The 19,760-nt window shown below is 33.3% G+C and overlaps 1 protein-coding gene across 4 annotated transcripts; it reads right to left on the reverse strand.

Moving 5' to 3' along the window:
• Positions 1-5,524: 5,524 nt before the first annotated feature.
• LOC121761802 (putative acyl-activating enzyme 19) lies at positions 5,525-16,004 on the reverse strand. Of its 4 annotated transcripts, XM_042157474.1 has the most exons (18): positions 15,649-15,781; positions 15,443-15,465; positions 14,585-15,076; positions 14,243-14,439; positions 13,624-13,827; positions 12,545-13,252; positions 11,806-12,464; positions 11,246-11,321; positions 11,064-11,150; positions 10,283-10,326; positions 9,802-9,910; positions 8,414-8,473; positions 7,734-7,818; positions 7,379-7,443; positions 6,663-6,722; positions 6,413-6,457; positions 6,127-6,236; positions 5,525-6,058 (listed from the first exon to the last, which is right to left on the reverse strand). In XM_042157474.1, exons 3-18 carry the CDS (start codon positions 14,985-14,987, stop codon positions 5,866-5,868), a joined length of 3,105 nt encoding a protein of 1,034 aa, XP_042013408.1. In that variant the 5' UTR covers positions 14,988-15,076; positions 15,443-15,465; positions 15,649-15,781; the 3' UTR covers positions 5,525-5,865. The 4 variants fall into 4 exon arrangements, 3 of the variants coding, with proteins under 3 accessions (XP_042013408.1, XP_042013406.1, XP_042013407.1); XM_042157472.1 differs by lacking the exon at positions 15,443-15,465 and having other exon boundaries at positions 15,649-16,004; XM_042157473.1 differs by lacking the exons at positions 5,525-6,058; positions 6,127-6,236; positions 15,443-15,465 and having other exon boundaries at positions 6,445-6,574; positions 15,649-16,004.
• Between the last annotated feature and the right edge of the window lie 3,756 nt (positions 16,005-19,760).

Below are 19,760 nucleotides of genomic sequence, written 5' to 3' on the forward strand. Positions count from 1 at the left end.
TTTGAGTCTTCAATAGTACTCCATAACTTTATTAATTTGGTCCATTAAAGAAAATAGAATACCCCTACATTGCGAAATTGATTCTTTAATTTAACTTTATTAATTAGCTCATTATTTTTATTTGAATCAATACAGTACTACCCAAATATAAGTGGCGGACGAGTATAATTTTATTTGAATTATCACGCCCGTGCGATGCACAAATCATTTTAATTTCTTCATATTTATTTCATTATGCGAAATAAAATTTGTGAAATGATAACCAAAAGAATATTCGACATCCTCTTACTTTGGATTATACTTTTTCAATCACATTAACCCCACATGGCCACAAGAGTGACTTTTCTTAAAAATGTCAATACGAGCACATTAAAATTTCAACACATATTTGTGTTGACATTTTAATAAACTGTCTTAACATTTAAATATCAGACTTAAAATTCAAAAGCATTTTAATTCTGTGAAAATATGAATTAACCGTTGAGTTATAACTGCAGGAGCAAGTTTACGTTGCAATAATTTAAAATTGCACTGGTGAGACACTTCCTAGTCGAACTTTATTTCATTGCAATATAGTAACCCTTTGAAACCCAAATCCTAAACCCTTAACTTTAAAATATACTCATCATGACCAACAAATGAGTCAAATATCAATAAAATTCTCCCTCCGCCCCAGTTCAATTTTACTTTGTTTATCACTTATTCAAAATATACTCATCATGACCAACAAATGAGCCAAATATAAAAAAAATTCTTCCTCCGTCCCAGTTCAATTTTACTTTGTTGAGCACTTATTTTATTTTGGGTATTTTAGATCTGTATTCGATATCTTACATTGGGTTGGCCTACTTGATAATCCTTACTGGTAGTGGAGGTTTTTTACCTGAATCTTGTCTGTAAATCTGTTTATATGCTCGTATCAAGAAAGTGCTTTACAACAGGGCTATGTGAACGGTAAACAAAAAAAATCTTGCTTGCATTCATCCAAGCATTAAAATAAAAAGGTTTTTAAATCAAATAACATAAATGGCTATTGAAATATCAAACGTTAAATATTAGAAGTGATAGTAAATTTATTTAAAAGATTTCTTCAGTTACATTACTTGTGTAATTATTTATTTTGGAAATTATGAAAGTGAAACCCAAATCCTAAACCCTTAGCTTTAAAATATACTCATCATGACCAACAAATGAGTCAAATTTCAATAAAATTCTCCCTCCGCCCCAGTTCAATTTTACTTTGTTGATCACTTATTCAAAATATACTCATCATGACCAGCAAATGAGCCAAATATAAAAAAAATTCTTCCTCCGTCCCAGTTCAATTTTACTTTGTTGAGCACTTATTTTAAATTGGGTATTTTAGATCTGTATTCGATATCTTACATAGGGTTGGCCTACTTGATAATCCTTACTGGTAGTGGAGGTTTTTTACCTGAATCTTGTCTGTAAATCTGTTTATATGCTCGTATCAAGAAAGTGCTTTACAACAGGGCTATGTGAACGGTAAACAAAAAAAATCTTGCTTGCATTCATCCAAGCATTAAAATAAAAAGGTTTTTAAATCAAATAACATAAATGGCTATTGAAATAGCAAACGTTAAATATTAGAAGTGATAGTAAATTTATTTAAAAGATTTCTTCAGTTACATTACTTGTGTAATTATTTATTTTGGAAATTATGAAAGAGAACGGTTGGAATTGAGAAGGTCAAGATGTCGTTTAAAAGTAAAACAAAATATGTGTGAATTAATTTTACATTTCATATGCTACTAAATTGGGGATTTTCAGCTTTTGGCTTGTCATTTTAATCAAATACTAATAATATTGTAACTAAAGAAATCTTTTAAATAAATTTACTATCACTTCTAATATTTAACATTTGATATTTCAATAACATTTATGTTATTTGATTTAAAAACCTTTTCATTTTAAAAATTTAAATCCTAAACCATAAACTCTAAACATATATCATAACAATTGGAAAAACATTTGACTTTCTTTTGGGGGCATTTTGGGAATTAAAAATTTTAGTCCATAATAATGTTTATTAAATTTTTTATATTTATTTCATGCTCCTGATGGCTCAGTTATCCGGCACGGAATGAGCAGAAGAGGAGCCGGGTGAAGAAAACAAGAGGTTATCCAGCATTGAATAGAATTGAGGCCATCCAGCATTGAATATGACACTAAATATTTTTCTACCGGTAGCTGTTTCACTAATTAAAATGAAATGATTAAATTGAAATAGTCAACTATCTTAATTGTATTTAATGTACAATTGAGGTCATCCAGCATTGAATGTGACACTAAATATTTTTCTAATTAATTACGTGAAATATATGTGGTTCAAAGATCCTACATTATCAATATTCAATTATATTTTTCTTGAATACATTTATAATCAATAATTTCTTACATCTATAAGTGTGACTGAATAATTTTGATTAACCCTCATTGTTTACATAATTGCAGGAATTATATACACTATGTGAATTATGGCATTAGAGGCAATTGTTTACGCATAAAACTAAAGTCATTTCATGTAAGTATGAGATTTGAAGTTTATTTCGAGAACTGATATTGAGTTGTCAACATTTCCTTCTTTTAAATTATATATCTAAAAGTTAAATATATTACACCTTCTAAGATAATGAAATTTAATGTCTGACCACCAGTTGATCGAGAATAAGGAAGAACATGGGTTGATGCGTAGGTTGCAACAAAGGTAGATTGCAGGAGAAATGAACAGATGAATGAAGAAGAAGATGTGACATTGTGTTTTTGTTTGGTTAAGATTTCTTTTGTTTATTTAATTTGTAAGTACTTTTAAGTTTGTGCTTAGAGTTTTGAGTGTTGGGCTTGGTTTGAAAATAAATTTTATGCATAATTGTGCAAGCAATATATCTTTTTTTCTAAATGCGAGAGACATTGTGTGAATATTTTGAAATTTGTAATTTGTATCTACTTGCTTAATGGTACTTATGATTTCACTATTAATATTGTTTACAAAATGTGGTATTCATAAAGAAAGTAGTAATTGGAAGCTTTTAGTTATTTTATAAATACTGCACTTTTGTACAATTATCTTAAATATGTTTAGCACTTGATTGATTTCTAAATTTGCTTAATTTTATGTTTTGGGATTACACATTTAAATTATTTTACATGTTTGTGATTTTTAATCCTTAGTTATATTTGATTTTAAGTAGTTAATTTAAAGTATAAATTTTACATTTCATATGCTACTAAATTGGGGATTTTCAGCTTTTGGCTTGTCATTTTAATCAAATACTAATAATATTGTAACTAAAGAAATCTTTTAAATAAATTTACTATCACTTCTAATATTTAACATTTGATATTTCAATAACATTTATGTTATTTGATTTAAAAACCTTTTCATTTTAAAAATTTAAATCCTAAACCATAAACTCTAAACATATATCATAACAATTGGAAAAACATTTTACTTTCCTCACTAAGACATAGCAGTATTTTATGGCAATTATATGCACGACCCATTGTATTTCCTTCAAAATTATATTATGAAATTATTATGCGTAAAAGTCAGAGTATAAAAAAAATTCATTCATTACCTATAAATAGTGATTAAAATATTTTTTATATCTAATGCAAAAACTACAAACACAACAATATATAATCAAGAACACGTGTACTTCAATAGTGAAACAACGTTAATAAGAAATATGGGTCTCATTTATTTTTTTGACTATAATACTTTTGGATCTCTATTACAACTTCAAAAAATTACCTCGTGCGATGCACAAATTAATTTAATTTTTTCACTTTAAATTTATACTTTAAATTAACTACTTAAAATCAAATATAACTAAGGATTAAAAATCACGAACATGTAAAATAATTTAAATGTGTAATCCCAAAACATAAAATTAAGCAAATTTAGAAATCAATCAAGTGCTAAACATATTTAAGATAATTGTACAAAAGTGCAGTATTTATAAAATAACTAAAAGCTTCCAATTACTACTTTCTTTATGAATACCACATTTTGTAAACAATATTAATAGTGAAATCATAAGTACCATTAAGCAAGTAGATATAAATTACAAATTTCAAAATATTCACACAATGTCTCTCGCATTTAGAAAAAAAGATATATTGCTTGCACAATTATGCATAAAATTTATTTTCAAACCAAGCCCAACACTCAAAACTCTAAGCACAAACTTAAAAGTACTTACAAATTAAATAAACAAAAGAAATCTTAACCAAACAAAAACACAATGTCACATCTTCTTCTTCATTCATCTGTTCATTTCTCCTGCAATCTACCTTTGTTGCAACCTACGCATCAACCCATGTTCTTCCTTATTCTCGATCAACTGGTGGTCAGACATTAAATTTCATTATCTTAGAAGGTGTAATATATTTAACTTTTAGATATATAATTTAAAAGAAGGAAATGTTGACAACTCAATATCAGTTCTCGAAATAAACTTCAAATCTCATACTTACATGAAATGACTTTAGTTTTATGCGTAAACAATTGCCTCTAATGCCATAATTCACATAGTGTATATAATTCCTGCAATTATGTAAACAATGAGGGTTAATCAAAATTATTCAGTCACACTTATAGATGTAAGAAATTATTGATTATAAATGTATTCAAGAAAAATATAATTGAATATTGATAATGTAGGATCTTTGAACCACATATATTTCACGTAATTAATCGTAAAATATAATAGGATCGAAAACTTTTATACCGAAAGCGATTATGGAAGGAGAGGAAAGCTTCCTTGAACTCTAGTGGTGCTACGCCAATTTCAAAGGAATTGTTTCTCTCTTTCTTTCATTTCCATGTTTCCTGTAATGCGTATGATTTGATGGAGTTTAATATTTATAGACAGAAAGAGGATAAATTCTAAGCTATTTCCATTAAATGGTTATTTAAAATATTTAATAGGAGCGTTTCTTTTTATTAAAGTAGCTGACCGATTTATTTAGAATTCAATATAGGAATTGATTCACTTAAATTCTAACGGTTAAATTAGAAATTACAATCGTACACTAATTTGATCACATTTACATGAAGATATAATTCATCAATCGTTTATGATGATTAATTAAATCAAAATTACATGATTTGATATTCAGCTACCAAATTGATTGCAATCATTTTCCATATTAGTCGACCAAATTTGAATGGCTAATTTAATGCTAATAAAAATATTATATGCATACCCAATTTTCATACTAGTAATATACTATATTAGATATATTAGTCATACGATTAATTATTAATAGATGTTATGTTAATTTACGAAACGAAACGTCCCTTTCCAAACACGCCAAAACGCATAAATATTTGTAATTGCTATTCATAGCCTAAATTCATTAGTTATGCCGTTTATAGTTTAAATTATTTCATGGCATTTATTATACATGAATATTCATTAGTTATTATAAATATGCAAATTTGCACAAAGTTTATAAATATTAAAATTCGGGGACCAAAATTTATATATATTCAAAATGAAGCCCAAAACTCAACTTTTATATATGTATAGATAGATTAATATAACCGCCAACAAACAGCTTGTTTAGCTACAATTCTTCCGCCAGCTTGGAATAGCTATTCTTCTTTAAGTAGCATTGTATATCTTCTTCTACACTATCTACGTTCTCCTCTCTCTCAAACAGCTTGTTTAGCTACAATTCTTCCGCCAGAATCTCGATGGCCGATCCCATCTCTCAGGTGATCCTGAGCTCTCCACCAACACCGCACCATGTGATGCCACTCAAACGTTTACTACTAAAATCTTCATCGTGGTCGAGGAAGTGGAGACGGACAGACTGTTCATGTTGAAGTTTGAGCTATTTGATGTCGAGCTTAATGCAACGCACATAGTCATCCCTACAACCCACAAAAATCCTACCCCCGATCATCACCGGGGAAGAAAAGATATCACCTTCCAGGTCTAGTCGAGCAAATTCCTCGACTTTGTTCATATCGGAGTCAACTCTAAGAACAAAAATACTACCAGAACTGTCGCAGACACAGATTAACCTGAAAAGAATGAGGAAGAGTTATGGTTACGTTACAAGCCAATGTAACACCAAACCATAAACAAACACCTGTCAGATGAGCTGGAGTTGTTGGACATCAATTGGGTGTTCTCATCTACATAAGGAGATGAAGTGATTGGACGTCCTAATGCGTGCTTCCAGATCAGATTACCCGTCTCCTGAAATTAGAAATTACAGCATGACAAGCGAATTAGTTAATCTTTTTGGATTATGCTCCAAGCTATATGGAAATCCCACATATTCCAGTTGATTCTCGTGGTGTGGAAACGAGACACAACAGGTTAAGAATTCAACTTGACGGGAGGCTTAAATACATGCATAAATCAAATCTCACCATCTCAAAAGAATAGATGCATCCATCTCTAGAGCATATGAGCACCTGTACACAAATTAAGTTAAATAACTTTGAACCCGGAGTCGCGTTAACTGATGAAAATAATAGCATGTCAGACAAAAGATTTCAGCCATGCTTGCAGGGTTTGATGTTTATAGTACTCTGTAAATCAATAAATTAACCATACATTATACACTAATCAGAATCTAGCAACAAAAGTTTGTGTCAGTCTCTGGAACTAAAAACCAACCTGAGAAGGCAATGCTTGAGTTGTGCAGGGTCCAGCAAAAATTGGCCCACCAGTACTGACCTGAAGCAAGAAGTCAATGAGGATTAGGTTCTAATATTCTACACGAGTGTCATCTTGATAAAAAGAAGTTTATTCCACTTCTTCATGGATAAAAATCCACACAGGCTTTATTACAAAAAAAGAAGCCACATCATGGAAGCATCAATGAGATGCCTCCAAGTGACTAAACCTATGAATATTAAGAATAAACAGTGAAGTAACGACATGCCTGGGACAATTTGTTTGTTTGATTGTCCATAAACACCTAATTGCAGTTGCACCCACAATATATAAATTAGCCTCTGACAGAACTAGTTATTTCCTATAATTGTGAACATATAGATTAGCCTCCACAAGAACTAGTTATTTCCTATTGGGAGTAACTTTTAACTAAAACATGAATGAAGGAAAGCAAAGATTGAGTATCGAGAAAAATGTCAGAAACAACACCCAGTGAAAATGTGAAAGAAATGTATCAAACATTTTGAACCAGGAAGAAGCCACTAATTCGTCAAGCACAAGGATTTTTTAATAACTCAAGAATCTCTCAGCAGCCAAGTAACTTGTGTACCCAACACTAATATGGAAAATCTTAAATAGCATTAGTGCACAAACGTCATTTAATAATTAATGTCAAGATGATAGAGGACATGACTAAGCAGAAAATTATCTAGTACCTTCCAAACAATGGACCCAAAGGTTTTGAGGACAACAACAGCCCCATCTACCAAGCAACAAATTACTGCAACTCAGAAAACAAAATAACATGAATGAGGTATCTCAACGCCCATTACAAGTTCACTACTGTATGAACATGGACTTAATGGTAATAAATTAATAATACATGCAAAAAAAATGATAACTGAAGGCAAAGTATAATTTCTCAGCAGATACGCTTAAAAGATCATGCTCCTAAAATATGGAAGAAAATGAATTGCAAAGAAATGGCATCATAATGATGGAAACAAGTCTTTATACTGATTAAGGAAATCAAGAAACAAAACCATATGGTTAAATGATAATTATACATACTATTTCCATTAGAAGAATTGATTGAAAGAGAGCCAAAAACAGGTGCCCCCACGTCTTGCTTCCATAACTTCTTAAAGGGAAGATTCTACATAACACATAAAATCTCATATGAGGAAAAGCCATCTGCATTGCATCTCAGGTGAGTGTGTGACAGTTCCCCCACAAGATAAAGCAAAGGAAAACAGAATGAATAAATAAATAAAAGATATTGTTGAAAACAAGAAAGAATGGAAAATACAATATACTTACTCACTGAGCCAGGTAAGTGAAAACAATGGAGAACGTAAATCACATGTGATGATACAAGATTCAAGCAAATATATATCCATGATGATGTAACATTTTTTTTCTTTTATACGCAAATGCCAAATAGTTGAGAGGAGCATCCAAATATAAATGTTTTAAACAGTGGAGCACAACAAATCTTGTAACTTCTCAGTATCTAAATAAATAATGCAGTGTTTCCAGAGAATGTAATATTTTGTACTAAAATGAATTAAATTAACCATTCCACAAACATGATCTAGGTGCATGATTTCTGAATCTACCTCAATTAGTTGTTACAAGCCTGTTAACAGAAAGAATTAGGTAAAGTTTGATTTTAGTTGATGCTTTTAGTTAAATTTGGTGATCAAGGAAGAAGACAATTAGAAAAAATGTTAGAATTTGAGGTCTCAAACCTTAATTTCTAATGCTGTAACATGCCCATTGGTGGATGCTACATAAAGCATTTGTTGCATCTGCAAAACCAAAAGAAAGGCCACAAGCTAAGCAAATAGTCCATATAAAAAGAAAACCAGATGTGATCATGCTAAGCAGCTGTAAATAATCTCAACGTCCATCAGGGCATATATAAATACAAATAATCGCTGACTAGATTCTTAGAGCACATAATGAAGATGGTCAGTTGATTTATGCATTTACATATATGATATATGTCTGGAAGAAAATTGAGTCTCTATATCATATGGTGTGTACTTAAATAAATGCATTAACAGATATTTGAATCCTTATAACCACATCTAGATGTGAGAGGACAAAGAAATTCCCTCACTGTCTCCTATCATATTAACATCCTAGAAGGCCAAATATATATTAAAACATTGTCCTGAAATTTTCAATTTGTATATTCAAATTTACAGTACAACCTAAAATCAGTACCTAAAGAAAGAACCTAAGGATAGGCAGCCAAACAGTTTCAGAATAAGGGTTCGTAACAGCATCTACCAAAAGATGGGCTAGCGATCTGTTGAAGTCTGCTGATGGTATGGCAATCCAAGACTGAAACATTTAACAAAAACAGTCCTTCCATAGCAGAGGATAGCTTTAAAATTATGACATGAGACATGAGAATAATTTATTTTCCTGAGAATCACAAATAGGCAACACTCATTGCAGGTGGTGTTTCTTGCTTAATCTTATTAATATGTCATGCAAGGTGAACATTGTCTTTTAATGGCCCTGGATTTGTAATTTAATGGCAATAAAAGTTTGCCAGTGCCCCTTTCGGCATTAAGATCTTCTGACAGCATATGTACGCCGTAGAGGGTCACCAAACGTGGGAAGATAGATATCATTGATGATTGAGTTATTTTAGTTATTTGAATTTGAATTATTCAGTCTTGACTCTTGTTCACCAAGCTTGACATGAGCGGGATTTTGTTTGGGAATGTTAGGGGGTTTTGGATGAGGTTACTGTCATTCAGGTTTTCTGGAGGATTTGGGACAGCTTTGCTGTAGCCCACTTTGAGGAGTTCTGCATTCTGTTATTATAATCAGTTTTCAGTACTCCTGATTGTTCACCTTAATGCTATCATCACTCTAAAATATTAATTCTAAGCATGAGCTTTCCACAATCAAAGCTAGACTAAGCTGGAACACATCATTAGAACTTGTAAACTTAGCCGATATAAAAATAACAAAACAATAATAAGTAGAAGATCAACCCCGGAAATACAAGACAGCATAGATTGGTTTTGGGGCTACGGGAAATGGTGATAAGATGAATGAATAGTCAAGGTCCCTTCGTTGATAAAGATGCATGCCATAATGAATTTGCCAAACTAACCTCATTTATAGCAGGTGAACCAAATAAACTGCCCCCACAAGGAAGTTTATAAATACAGCAGTAGCTTTTGTAGTCAATGGCATACAGATTGTGGTCATAAGATCCACACCTGGTAAAGTGTTAACTCACAGGTAAATACATAGCAAGAAAATGATAAGCAGCAGATTTATGCTACATGTTCATATCAGCTGCTTTGTAAATAAAAAAAATATAAAAAAAGTATTTTATCAAAATAAAGCTTCATTTTCATATTGCACAGGTATAGCACCACATTGATATCCGTACAGATAAAAAGTAAAAAAAATGAATAAAATCCAAATGAGATTCAAGCACATAGGGGAATTGAAATATCAGCATCTATGTTGAAAACTCCCAATCCTGGTTAACAATAATGCAACAGATTGATTCATACTTAGGGGGAAAAAATGTTAGTAACAAGGTGTAAAAAACTAGTTTTTCAAAAAAAAGCATGAAGGATTACCAAACCAAATGTCTGCTCTTGTCAACCACTGGCTGCGATTTTACCTTCAAAAGTTCGAAGAAATAGGAATCAATAAAGCTAATTGAAAGGTTTACACAAACTATTACCGGTTTCAAGAAAATGGGCAGTGAAACTAAATAAAATAGCAGTAATAAGATGCAACCAACCAGCCAGTTTTGAAAGGTTTATGATCCTAAAGGAAACAATTATATGGTCTTAGGGTTTACTCCCTCCGTCCATGATTAAATGTCTCATATTTGACTGACATGGGTTTTAAGAAATTGTTTGACTTTATGTAGTAAAGTGGGTAGAAAAATTATGGAATGTGAGGCCTACTTTTATAGTTGATTTTATAATAAAAATGTGAGTGGAATGAGTTAGTGGAATGTAGGGTCCACTTACCAAATATAATAAAAGTGAAATGGGACATTTATTGGCAAACGGACGAAAAAGGAAAAATGGGACATTTAATGGCGGACGGAGGGAGTAGTATTTAGTATCTTAATCAACTAAATATGTACATGTACTTTTCATATATGTCAGAAAAAACATTAATTGAACAGGGAGGGTGGACGCACTGATAGAAATCCCTACAAACATACTGTTAGTAAAGTTCCTCCATGCAATGATAGTATGATACCTATGGAATGTAACAGAGACTTCATAGGCACAAAATCAAATGAAACCTAAAAAGAAAAAGATAAAATCTTATCCAAAAAATACTTTCTACTCTACACTTCCATTAATGATGAAAGGAAGCAAGGTTAGGATGTTACCATACCTCACCATTAGTTCGAAAACTCCATTTGACATTGCCATTTGAAAAGTGAAGGAAGTAAATATTTCCTTGGTAACAACCAACTACAATCTACAAAATCCACCCAAATCAATCTAGAGTTTTTCCGAAAGGAACAAACAAGTTAGGACATCAGTCGAGAAAATAACATGAGCCCGTCACCGAACCTGAGAAAGTTCATCGACAATTGCAGCTGAACATTCTACACGTCCATCTAATCTGGTCTCCCATTGAACAATTCCACTTCAAATTGTAAATAGTAATGATTTTCAGGCAAAAACGTTTTTGATGATAATCAACACATTGCCAAGATTATATGACAACAAATCACTGGCCGTGGCACAGTCCACTGTAAAACTACTTCATTAAGCACTCTAAGCCAATGTATGAGTGAGAAGGAGCAATATAATGAAACTATACCTTGTGACAAAACTAAGCCAGCAGCTATTTTGAGACTCCCATATAAAAAACTACAAATATAAGAGTTTTTCTAGAAATCAAATAGTTAAACGCAGATACTTCCTGCAGTTCTTTTATAAACTAACATCAGGGAACTAACAGAAACAGTTCATCAGAGCAGATGAACAAGCAACCAGATACGACCAAATATCATAAAAAAGGAACCATAATTAGGTGCTTGCCGTGGGCAATAGAGATTGACATTTTCATAACTAGTTATTACAACATGAAAAAAAAATTTAACTAACAGAACTTCAAGCAATATTACCTTCTTCCATCTATACAAACAAATTTGTTCGAGTGAGATCCAATGAACAAATAGACATTACTTCCTCTGGAAACCACAAGAGGTGATGCATCAACACAAGAACCCATGTCAACTTTCCAGAGTTCTCGCATAAATCCTTTTCCATCTCCTGGTACAATGTTGGGCCCGATACTATTGCATAAGTAACTTCTGTCACATTGCCTTCCATGTGCGCTTTTGTTGCATCGACTAAACGAGCATTCAGTTTGCACTGCTGTGGGATTACACAAACTATTGGTAGGGCTTTGTTTCTCCGAGGAACAGGCATTTGACTCTGTCTTTGACTTCTTGGTAGGATTATAAATGCCTCCATCAGTATCAGCCTGAATTAACATTTTATTAGTCTTTTCAAGAAGAGTACTGGAAATACTTGATTCGCTTGATATAATCCTGCCTTCAGGCCTTCTGGAATCTATTTCCAAATCAGAATCAGTTTCCAGATGAGAACTGGGTGACAAAAGGGCCATTTGAAGCCTTGACGGAGTAGGGAAGGTGTATAGAAACTTCATATGGATTCCCAGCTTGAATGAGACATAAGCTGCAGATATAGAATTACCGCCCATCAAAAAAAAATTGTCATCAGCTGAAACCTTCTCAACCATTAACACTTCAGAAAAGGCCTGAATATGGAAAAAATACATGAATATTAGGAAGTTTCATAGTAAGGAGGCTTAAAATTTATGTGATCTGCAAGGAGAACCTTTCTGATGACTTGAATGAGGTGGTCCTGAGGAATTTCTCCTATATCAATCCTGGATTGTTGGTCAGGAAGTGTTGAATCAGCTAATGAAAGGAAGTCAACCTTCCCTGAAGATGTCAAAGGAAGTGATTTGGTGAACATGATGTTGACTGGTATCATTATCCTTGGAAGCTTGCCCAGTAACCAATTTTTTAGGGCACTTTTTAAGAGTTTATCATGTTTGGCAGTTTTCTCCATCACCACATGAGCTTCAAGAAGTAAGAATTCTTCATCAACCTTGCGGGATAACACTGCTGCATCAGCTAAATCAGGATGATCTCGCAACGCACTCTCAATTTCCTCAAGACCAATGCGATGCCCACTAACCTTTACAATACGATCCTTCCTTCCTAGACAAACCAGATCGCCACTAGGGAGCTTTCTGGCAAAATCACCAGTTTTATAGTAATGCTGAACTTTACATCCATTAGCATCATGTTCTGAAGTCAAAGTCATATCTGCTAAGGGCTTGAGATATGGATGGTCGAAGTAACCTGCTGCAACACATAGTCCACCAACATATATCTCCCCTTCATGTGGAGTATTTTCACCATGAAGAACCACATCACAGTTAGACATAGGTAAACCAATTGGTACACTGGTTAGCACCTCCTTTTCCAGAAGCAGAGACAATCTTTTGCAGTCGAAGTACGTACAGTCACCTGTCACCTAAATTTGAAACACAAGTGCTTATATCTGTGAGAACCAAGAGGTACAAAAAAAGAGGGGTGAACTGATATATAAATCCAGAATACAGAAGTTTTTTCTTGAGAACAAAGCAGTAAAAGGTGCCTGCAGTGGGTCCAAATGGCTGGAAAACATGCACATGCGAAATATAATTGGAATAGAAGGATTTATTGACGTATAATCAGCTTCCACATGCATACAGGAGAAAAACTGTATTTAGAAAATAATAAATATAGTTTTTAATTCAGAAAAATAACCTGATGTATACATCTTTTGGTTTATAAAGGTTAAACTGATGTATACATCAGGACCAATCAGAAGCTTAAACAAGTACCAAGTTTTTCAGATCTAACCTCAGTGCTACCATAAAGATTCAATATCGAAGTCTTGGGTAGTGACTTCAGAAGCATATTGTACAAGGGAATATTCAGAACTTCACCACTTAGCACAAGTAACTTCAGTGAATCTTGAATTGCTGCTAATAATGGACCACGTAGAGAAGGAAGGATTGTCCCCATTAAGGACGGTACTGCTACAAATCTGCTAATGAAGTATCCCTGGAGGAAAGCTGCTTTTAAGTAGTAGTTCGCACACTCAAAATAATAATATGTATAATTTAGCTGTCCGTTTGAATTGATCAGAGCATAATTTCGTTTTAGGAAAACCTAGTATATAAGTTTTATAATGTTACATCTCTCAGTTGTCCTAGAAGCAGAAGATGCAGATTCTATACACTTCCCTACACCTAGATTGCCAATAATATAATATGCATATCAAGAAATAAAGAACGGGTGTAACCAACTAACTATGGAGAACTAGACACATTCTACGGTTCTACCACTACAACTCTTCAGCGACAATCAAATTTGTTGCCATTATCACTATACGGCATTCAGTAACATAGTGGTTTTCAGTTGGTTCTCGCGTCAAGCATTATAAACATCACTTTGCAGCACATCATTTAAAATGTACCTGTAAAAAGTCTACAATACAAAATACATTTTCTTTTAGCTGACTGAAAGGAGGTATCACCAACGTACAAGGAGAGAGTATCGATCCAAGAAACTCTTGTATGTGATCAATGAAGCTTATTGATGTTTTGAAAAGCACAACATCTCCTTCGTGTAGAGGATACATGTCTTGCATCCATAAAAACCGATTAAGAAGACCTACAATAATTTCGTTCTGCCATGAGAGCACTGGCGTGGGTGAACAAATTAAATGATCTAGACTTGTCACAATTATCTGAAAATATATACTATTGAAACAGAGGACCTCATACTTAACAATAAGGAAATTGACATGAATGCTCACCTATTTCAGTGCCACATACACCTTTAGGTTTTCCAGTAGATCCTGAAGTATACATCAAGTAACAGAATGATCTTAAGCTTTCATTTTCACAAGGCCAACCCAATATTAAACGAGACTGTCTATTAATGCTCTCCTTCACAGAAAAAGACAAAACAGGAATTCGTCCTTCATCAACAAGCCATTCTGATGAATCAAGCCTGTGACAACTATTCCCCTCGATTGACTTATCAGTCCCAATGACTAGATCAGCTTTTGAATATGATAATAGTGACAATATCCTTTCGTTCGGCCAACTGGGATCAAGAGGCATGAATGCTTCCCCGCATCTTAAAATCGAAAGGACAGCGACAATGTACTCCACGGATGGCTCCATATATATTCCTACCACTTTTGGAATGTGCATGTTCCTAGTCTTAGTTGGCTGTTGTACGCTTTGACTTGAGCTTTCCAAATATTCAGAAATGTGTACAGACTTGTCTCTTACAATATTAACTGAAAAACATTCAAATATAAGTATAATATCCAATTAAAATTATACAAGTCTGCTAGACAATATCCCTGTACAAAAAAAAATCAGATATAGGATGTTAAAGTTTATGCCAGTTTCAGGCTTTTGGAGGCTCCATATTATCCTCCCACGTCTTCTGATTAACTCAGTTGGCTACATGACAATGTTTACTCAAAGCATTACAACTTCAAGCGCCAATTGCTAAGCACTACTTCCAGAGATGTAAATCCATGCCATCCTTTTAAAATAGATAACATGGCATAAAACCGGTTATGGCTTCTAATTACTCTTTCTTCTCAACACGTTTCCTTGTCTAATTTACTCTTAATCCGGCAACAAAATGTTCCTACCTCAAATTTATCCAAATGATCCGCTGCAATTTGAAAAGAACAATCATCTCAAAATTCCAGACGTAGCTTGGGAAATTATGCTAAGAAATACTATATCTTCTTCAATTAACCAGAGTAGTGTAGCAAAAATAGCTCACTTTAGTAAAGAAAATACTTAGTGCTAGAGCAAACAGATAACATCGCTGGTCTAAAACATTCGCCTATACCTGAACGAGGTATGATCAAAGACGGCTTAGTGGTGCCGTCGAGAACTCGCCTTAGCCGCCAACTGAGATTTTCGACGGCGGAGAGCATATCGGAGAATGTGAAGTGCTCGTCGCCATCATAAAGCGGAGGTCGGGATTCCGCGGTGGCGAATTTGGTACTATTGGCAGCTGGTTGCGCGGAATCGCGGGCAATTGAGGACGCGTGTATAACGGCTATCTTGTTGGGGGATTTAGAGGCGGCTTTATAGAACTCGTGCGATATGCAGCACGGCGACCTCCTGCAGTCCGCCGCTCCGGCGCCGGACATTTTAATTTCGAGTAACCGGAGAGAAAGGTTTCAAGTTCAAAGTCTAGGATTAGATTAAAAATCTAAAGTAAAAAAATTACTCCTACTACTCAAATTTATTACAGCATCCATCCAATTCAACTTATTAAGAAATTCAAGTACTAACTTTATTTGAATCATGTAATATTTGAAATTTAATTATTTATTACTACTAATTTTTAAAATATCGATCATTTAAATGTGTTGAAATAAATATTAATAAAAAAATTATAAACAGGAAAGGAAAGTAGTATGATTATATTGTAAATATGGGTATTCGGTTTGTAAAATTGTATCTAATGATTAAATATGTAGTGTGTTTGGTTCATGAGATTCAATATCACAATTCAACCCTAGATGAATAATCATAAGATAATTAATCATAGTTAATCACCTATGACTAAAATAATCTCACAATTCAATCCTAGATTACATCTTGTTATTATTTTATCTAGGAAACCGAACACCATGTCTAGTTAGATTTTGTGATTTGTAATAGTTATCGGGTTTTTTTGATAAATTTTGAAATCCTGACGTGACACGTGAATAGTATATGTCTGTGGCTTACATTATGGCTAACCAAATATTGCTCCCTCTGTTCTATAATAGTGGAGTCATTTTGTCATTTTAGTACTACATTTTATAGTAGTGGTGTCATTTCTCTTTTTTAGTCAACACATCTCACTTATTTTACTATCTGTTCGTCTTTCTACCCTTTTTTATTTTCTTTCTTTACTTAACTCGTTTAACACAATTTTTCTTAAATTGCGTGTCGAAAAGAAAAAATGCACATTTACTATAGAATGGGGGGAGGAGTACTAAGAAACTCAATATCGTAAGTAATATGTATGAGATTTGATCCTCATTTAAATTGTGTACAGTACATGTTAATATTGCACAATTTAGATTAAAAAAAAGAAGTTCAAAGAATATAAAAATATTACTCCATCCATCCCATAATAAGAGCACATTTGGTGTGGGCACAAGTTTTAAAAAATATAAACAATAGTAGATTGAAAAAGTTAGTGAAATGTGAGACATACTTATGGTGGTAAAAATTAAATAACTTTTATTATGGGATGAACTAAAATAACAAAATATGATTGTTATTATAAAATGGATGAAATAGATTATATAGAAGATATAAATGATAGTAATTGTGAAATGGATGAAGTAGATTATTAGTGAAATTGCACTACTATTCTATTCTTGCTAGTTGTTGCCGCCAGGAGCTAGCAAGGGGCGCAAATGCCTCACTTCCAATTTTCTCACATATATATACAATATTTATTATACAGCTTGTTTATTTTAATTTCTTACTAATTGTCTCTTTTAAATCTCTTAATTTTGCCAATATAAATTCCTGATATCATCCATGGTTGCAACTGTGTTCAAGATACAATGATCACCTGCATTCAAATAATTAACATACATGCTCGCTGCTCTAATACAGCTTACGAAGCACCCGTTATATTTGCTAGTTATATTTGGGTCTTCAAATTAATAATTTCTTTATATAAAGTATAAACGGTTATTGTTTATTAGAAAAAAAATACTACTTCTATTTGATTAAAGTTTGAATTTTTATAATTCTACAAAGTAGTAATAAATTGCAATTTATTAACAATGATTGTTGATAAACCTGAAATTTGGTTAAATTATGGTCCATCCTACAACTTTAAAAATTAGTTTGGAAAATCATGAAGTTTGGATTTTTCACCATTTTTCGTAGCATAAATACCACGTAGGTCTACGTGTAATATACTGTTGACGTTTTTTAACAACACAACTTTGTACTAGTATTATTTATGAATAGAGGTGTTTGTTTAAATTATTGACATAAAATTTCTTAATTGCTATATCAGTTACAAATTTATCGAAAACATCATTTTTTTAATAATTTAATCATCTCTTAATTTTTTTTTTATCTAACTGAATGAGTCTTTATAATTAGTTGGGCTGAGAGGATAGGGCTTATAAGGGAAGGAAACTATGGTCAACAATAATTTATCCATTTATTCCATACCACATACTTCAATGCTTCAAGTAAGAGTATTTATTTATCATCAACTACATTATGGGCCTCATCCACGAACCGCTATCATAATGTATTTTTTAGGTTGGAATCGAAACCCACGGTTAAGACATGTTTTTATTAAATTATAATATAACTGAATAAGGATATGTTACCATTAATTTTGCTTGTATACATTTATAGTACAAACGTAATGTAGGTTGGGTTAACACGATAACCACAACTCCCTTCATCCCACTCAAGATGGTCACATTCTTGAGTGGCACGGAATTTTATGTGGAATAATTATTTATAATAAAGTAGAGTGAAAAAAATGATTGAATATTTTAATAGGGAGAGAAAAATGAGGGATTTAATTCCAAATATAAAAAGTGAATATACAAACTAAAAAGGAAGATGACATCTTAAATGGGACGCATGTACTATCATTAAAATTGACAAAATTGCATTCAACTAAATAAAAGCTACTTAAACAGATTTGAGTGAATTAAGTTGTATTTAGAGTGTGTTATATTGTTTGTTTATCAATGAAATGTTGTGTGTTGAGGTTGTGAGAGCATCCATAATAAGAATAGCTCAGTCATAGTCTAGCCATAAACTCCTTCTGCCACATTATCAGCACTAAAAATCCTCCTACCACATCATCAAAACAAGCAAATAGTCCAGCAATAGCCTAGCAATAGTCTAGCCACATCATTCAAAATTATATAAAACAAATAATTAACAATCACAAAAAATACGGAATTAAATTTACGACACAGTTACGAGAAAATTCAATTATATTATTAAAATTAAAAAAGTACATTAATTAAAAAAATTACATTAACTTTAAAAAAAAGGTACATTAAAAAATTATAAAAAAAGAAGGTACATTAAAAAAATTACATAATTAAAAAAAACTAACACCGTGCAGTCCTCCGCGCCCACAACTTTTCAATTAAATCCTTTTGTAGTCGAATATGAGCATTCACTTGGCGCAAGTCGGCATGTGCTTGGAGGCGGCCGGCTTCATCGTGAGGTACCCTGCTTCGTACGTTGGGGGCGGCCACGTCGTGGCTTGGACCTGCTTCATTATCGTCGTTCGCCCAACTAGTCAGTTGTACACCTTCATCTTCGACAATCATGTTGTGCATGATAATACAGGCGTACATTATATCGGTAATGCAGTCGACATGCCACAAACGCGTTGGACCCCTAATTGCCACCCATCGAGATTGGAGCACACCAAATGCGCGCTCCACGTCCTTACACGCCGACTCCTGCCGTTCCGCAAAGTAGGCCTTCATCTCATCGGATGCGCATATGATCGTCTTCACAAAGACGGGCAACCTAGGGTATATCCCATCCGCCAAGTAGTAGCCCATATAATGCCGGTTGCCGTTGGTGACAAAACTGATGGCCGGACCGACGCCCTGGCACTGCTCGTTGAAAAGGAGCGACGAGTTGAGGACGTTGAGGTCGTTGTTCGACCCGGATATCCCAAAATACGCATGCCAAATCCACAGCCGATAATCAACTACGGTCTCGAGGATCATAGTGAGATTCTTTCCCTTGTAGCTGGTCGTGTAGAACCCCTTCCAGGCAGCATGACAGTTCTTCCACTCTCAATGCATACAATCTATGCTGCCTAACATACCCTAGAACCCATGCTTCTCCCCGTGCATCTGCATCAACTCCTGGCAGTCTTCAGGGGTAGGGCTTCGAAGGTACTGATCACGGAATATTTCAATTACGCACTGACAGAAATACTTC

Source organism: Salvia splendens, chromosome 13, assembly GCF_004379255.2.
Source record: "Salvia splendens isolate huo1 chromosome 13, SspV2, whole genome shotgun sequence".
Taxonomy (NCBI): Eukaryota; Viridiplantae; Streptophyta; class Magnoliopsida; order Lamiales; family Lamiaceae; genus Salvia; species Salvia splendens.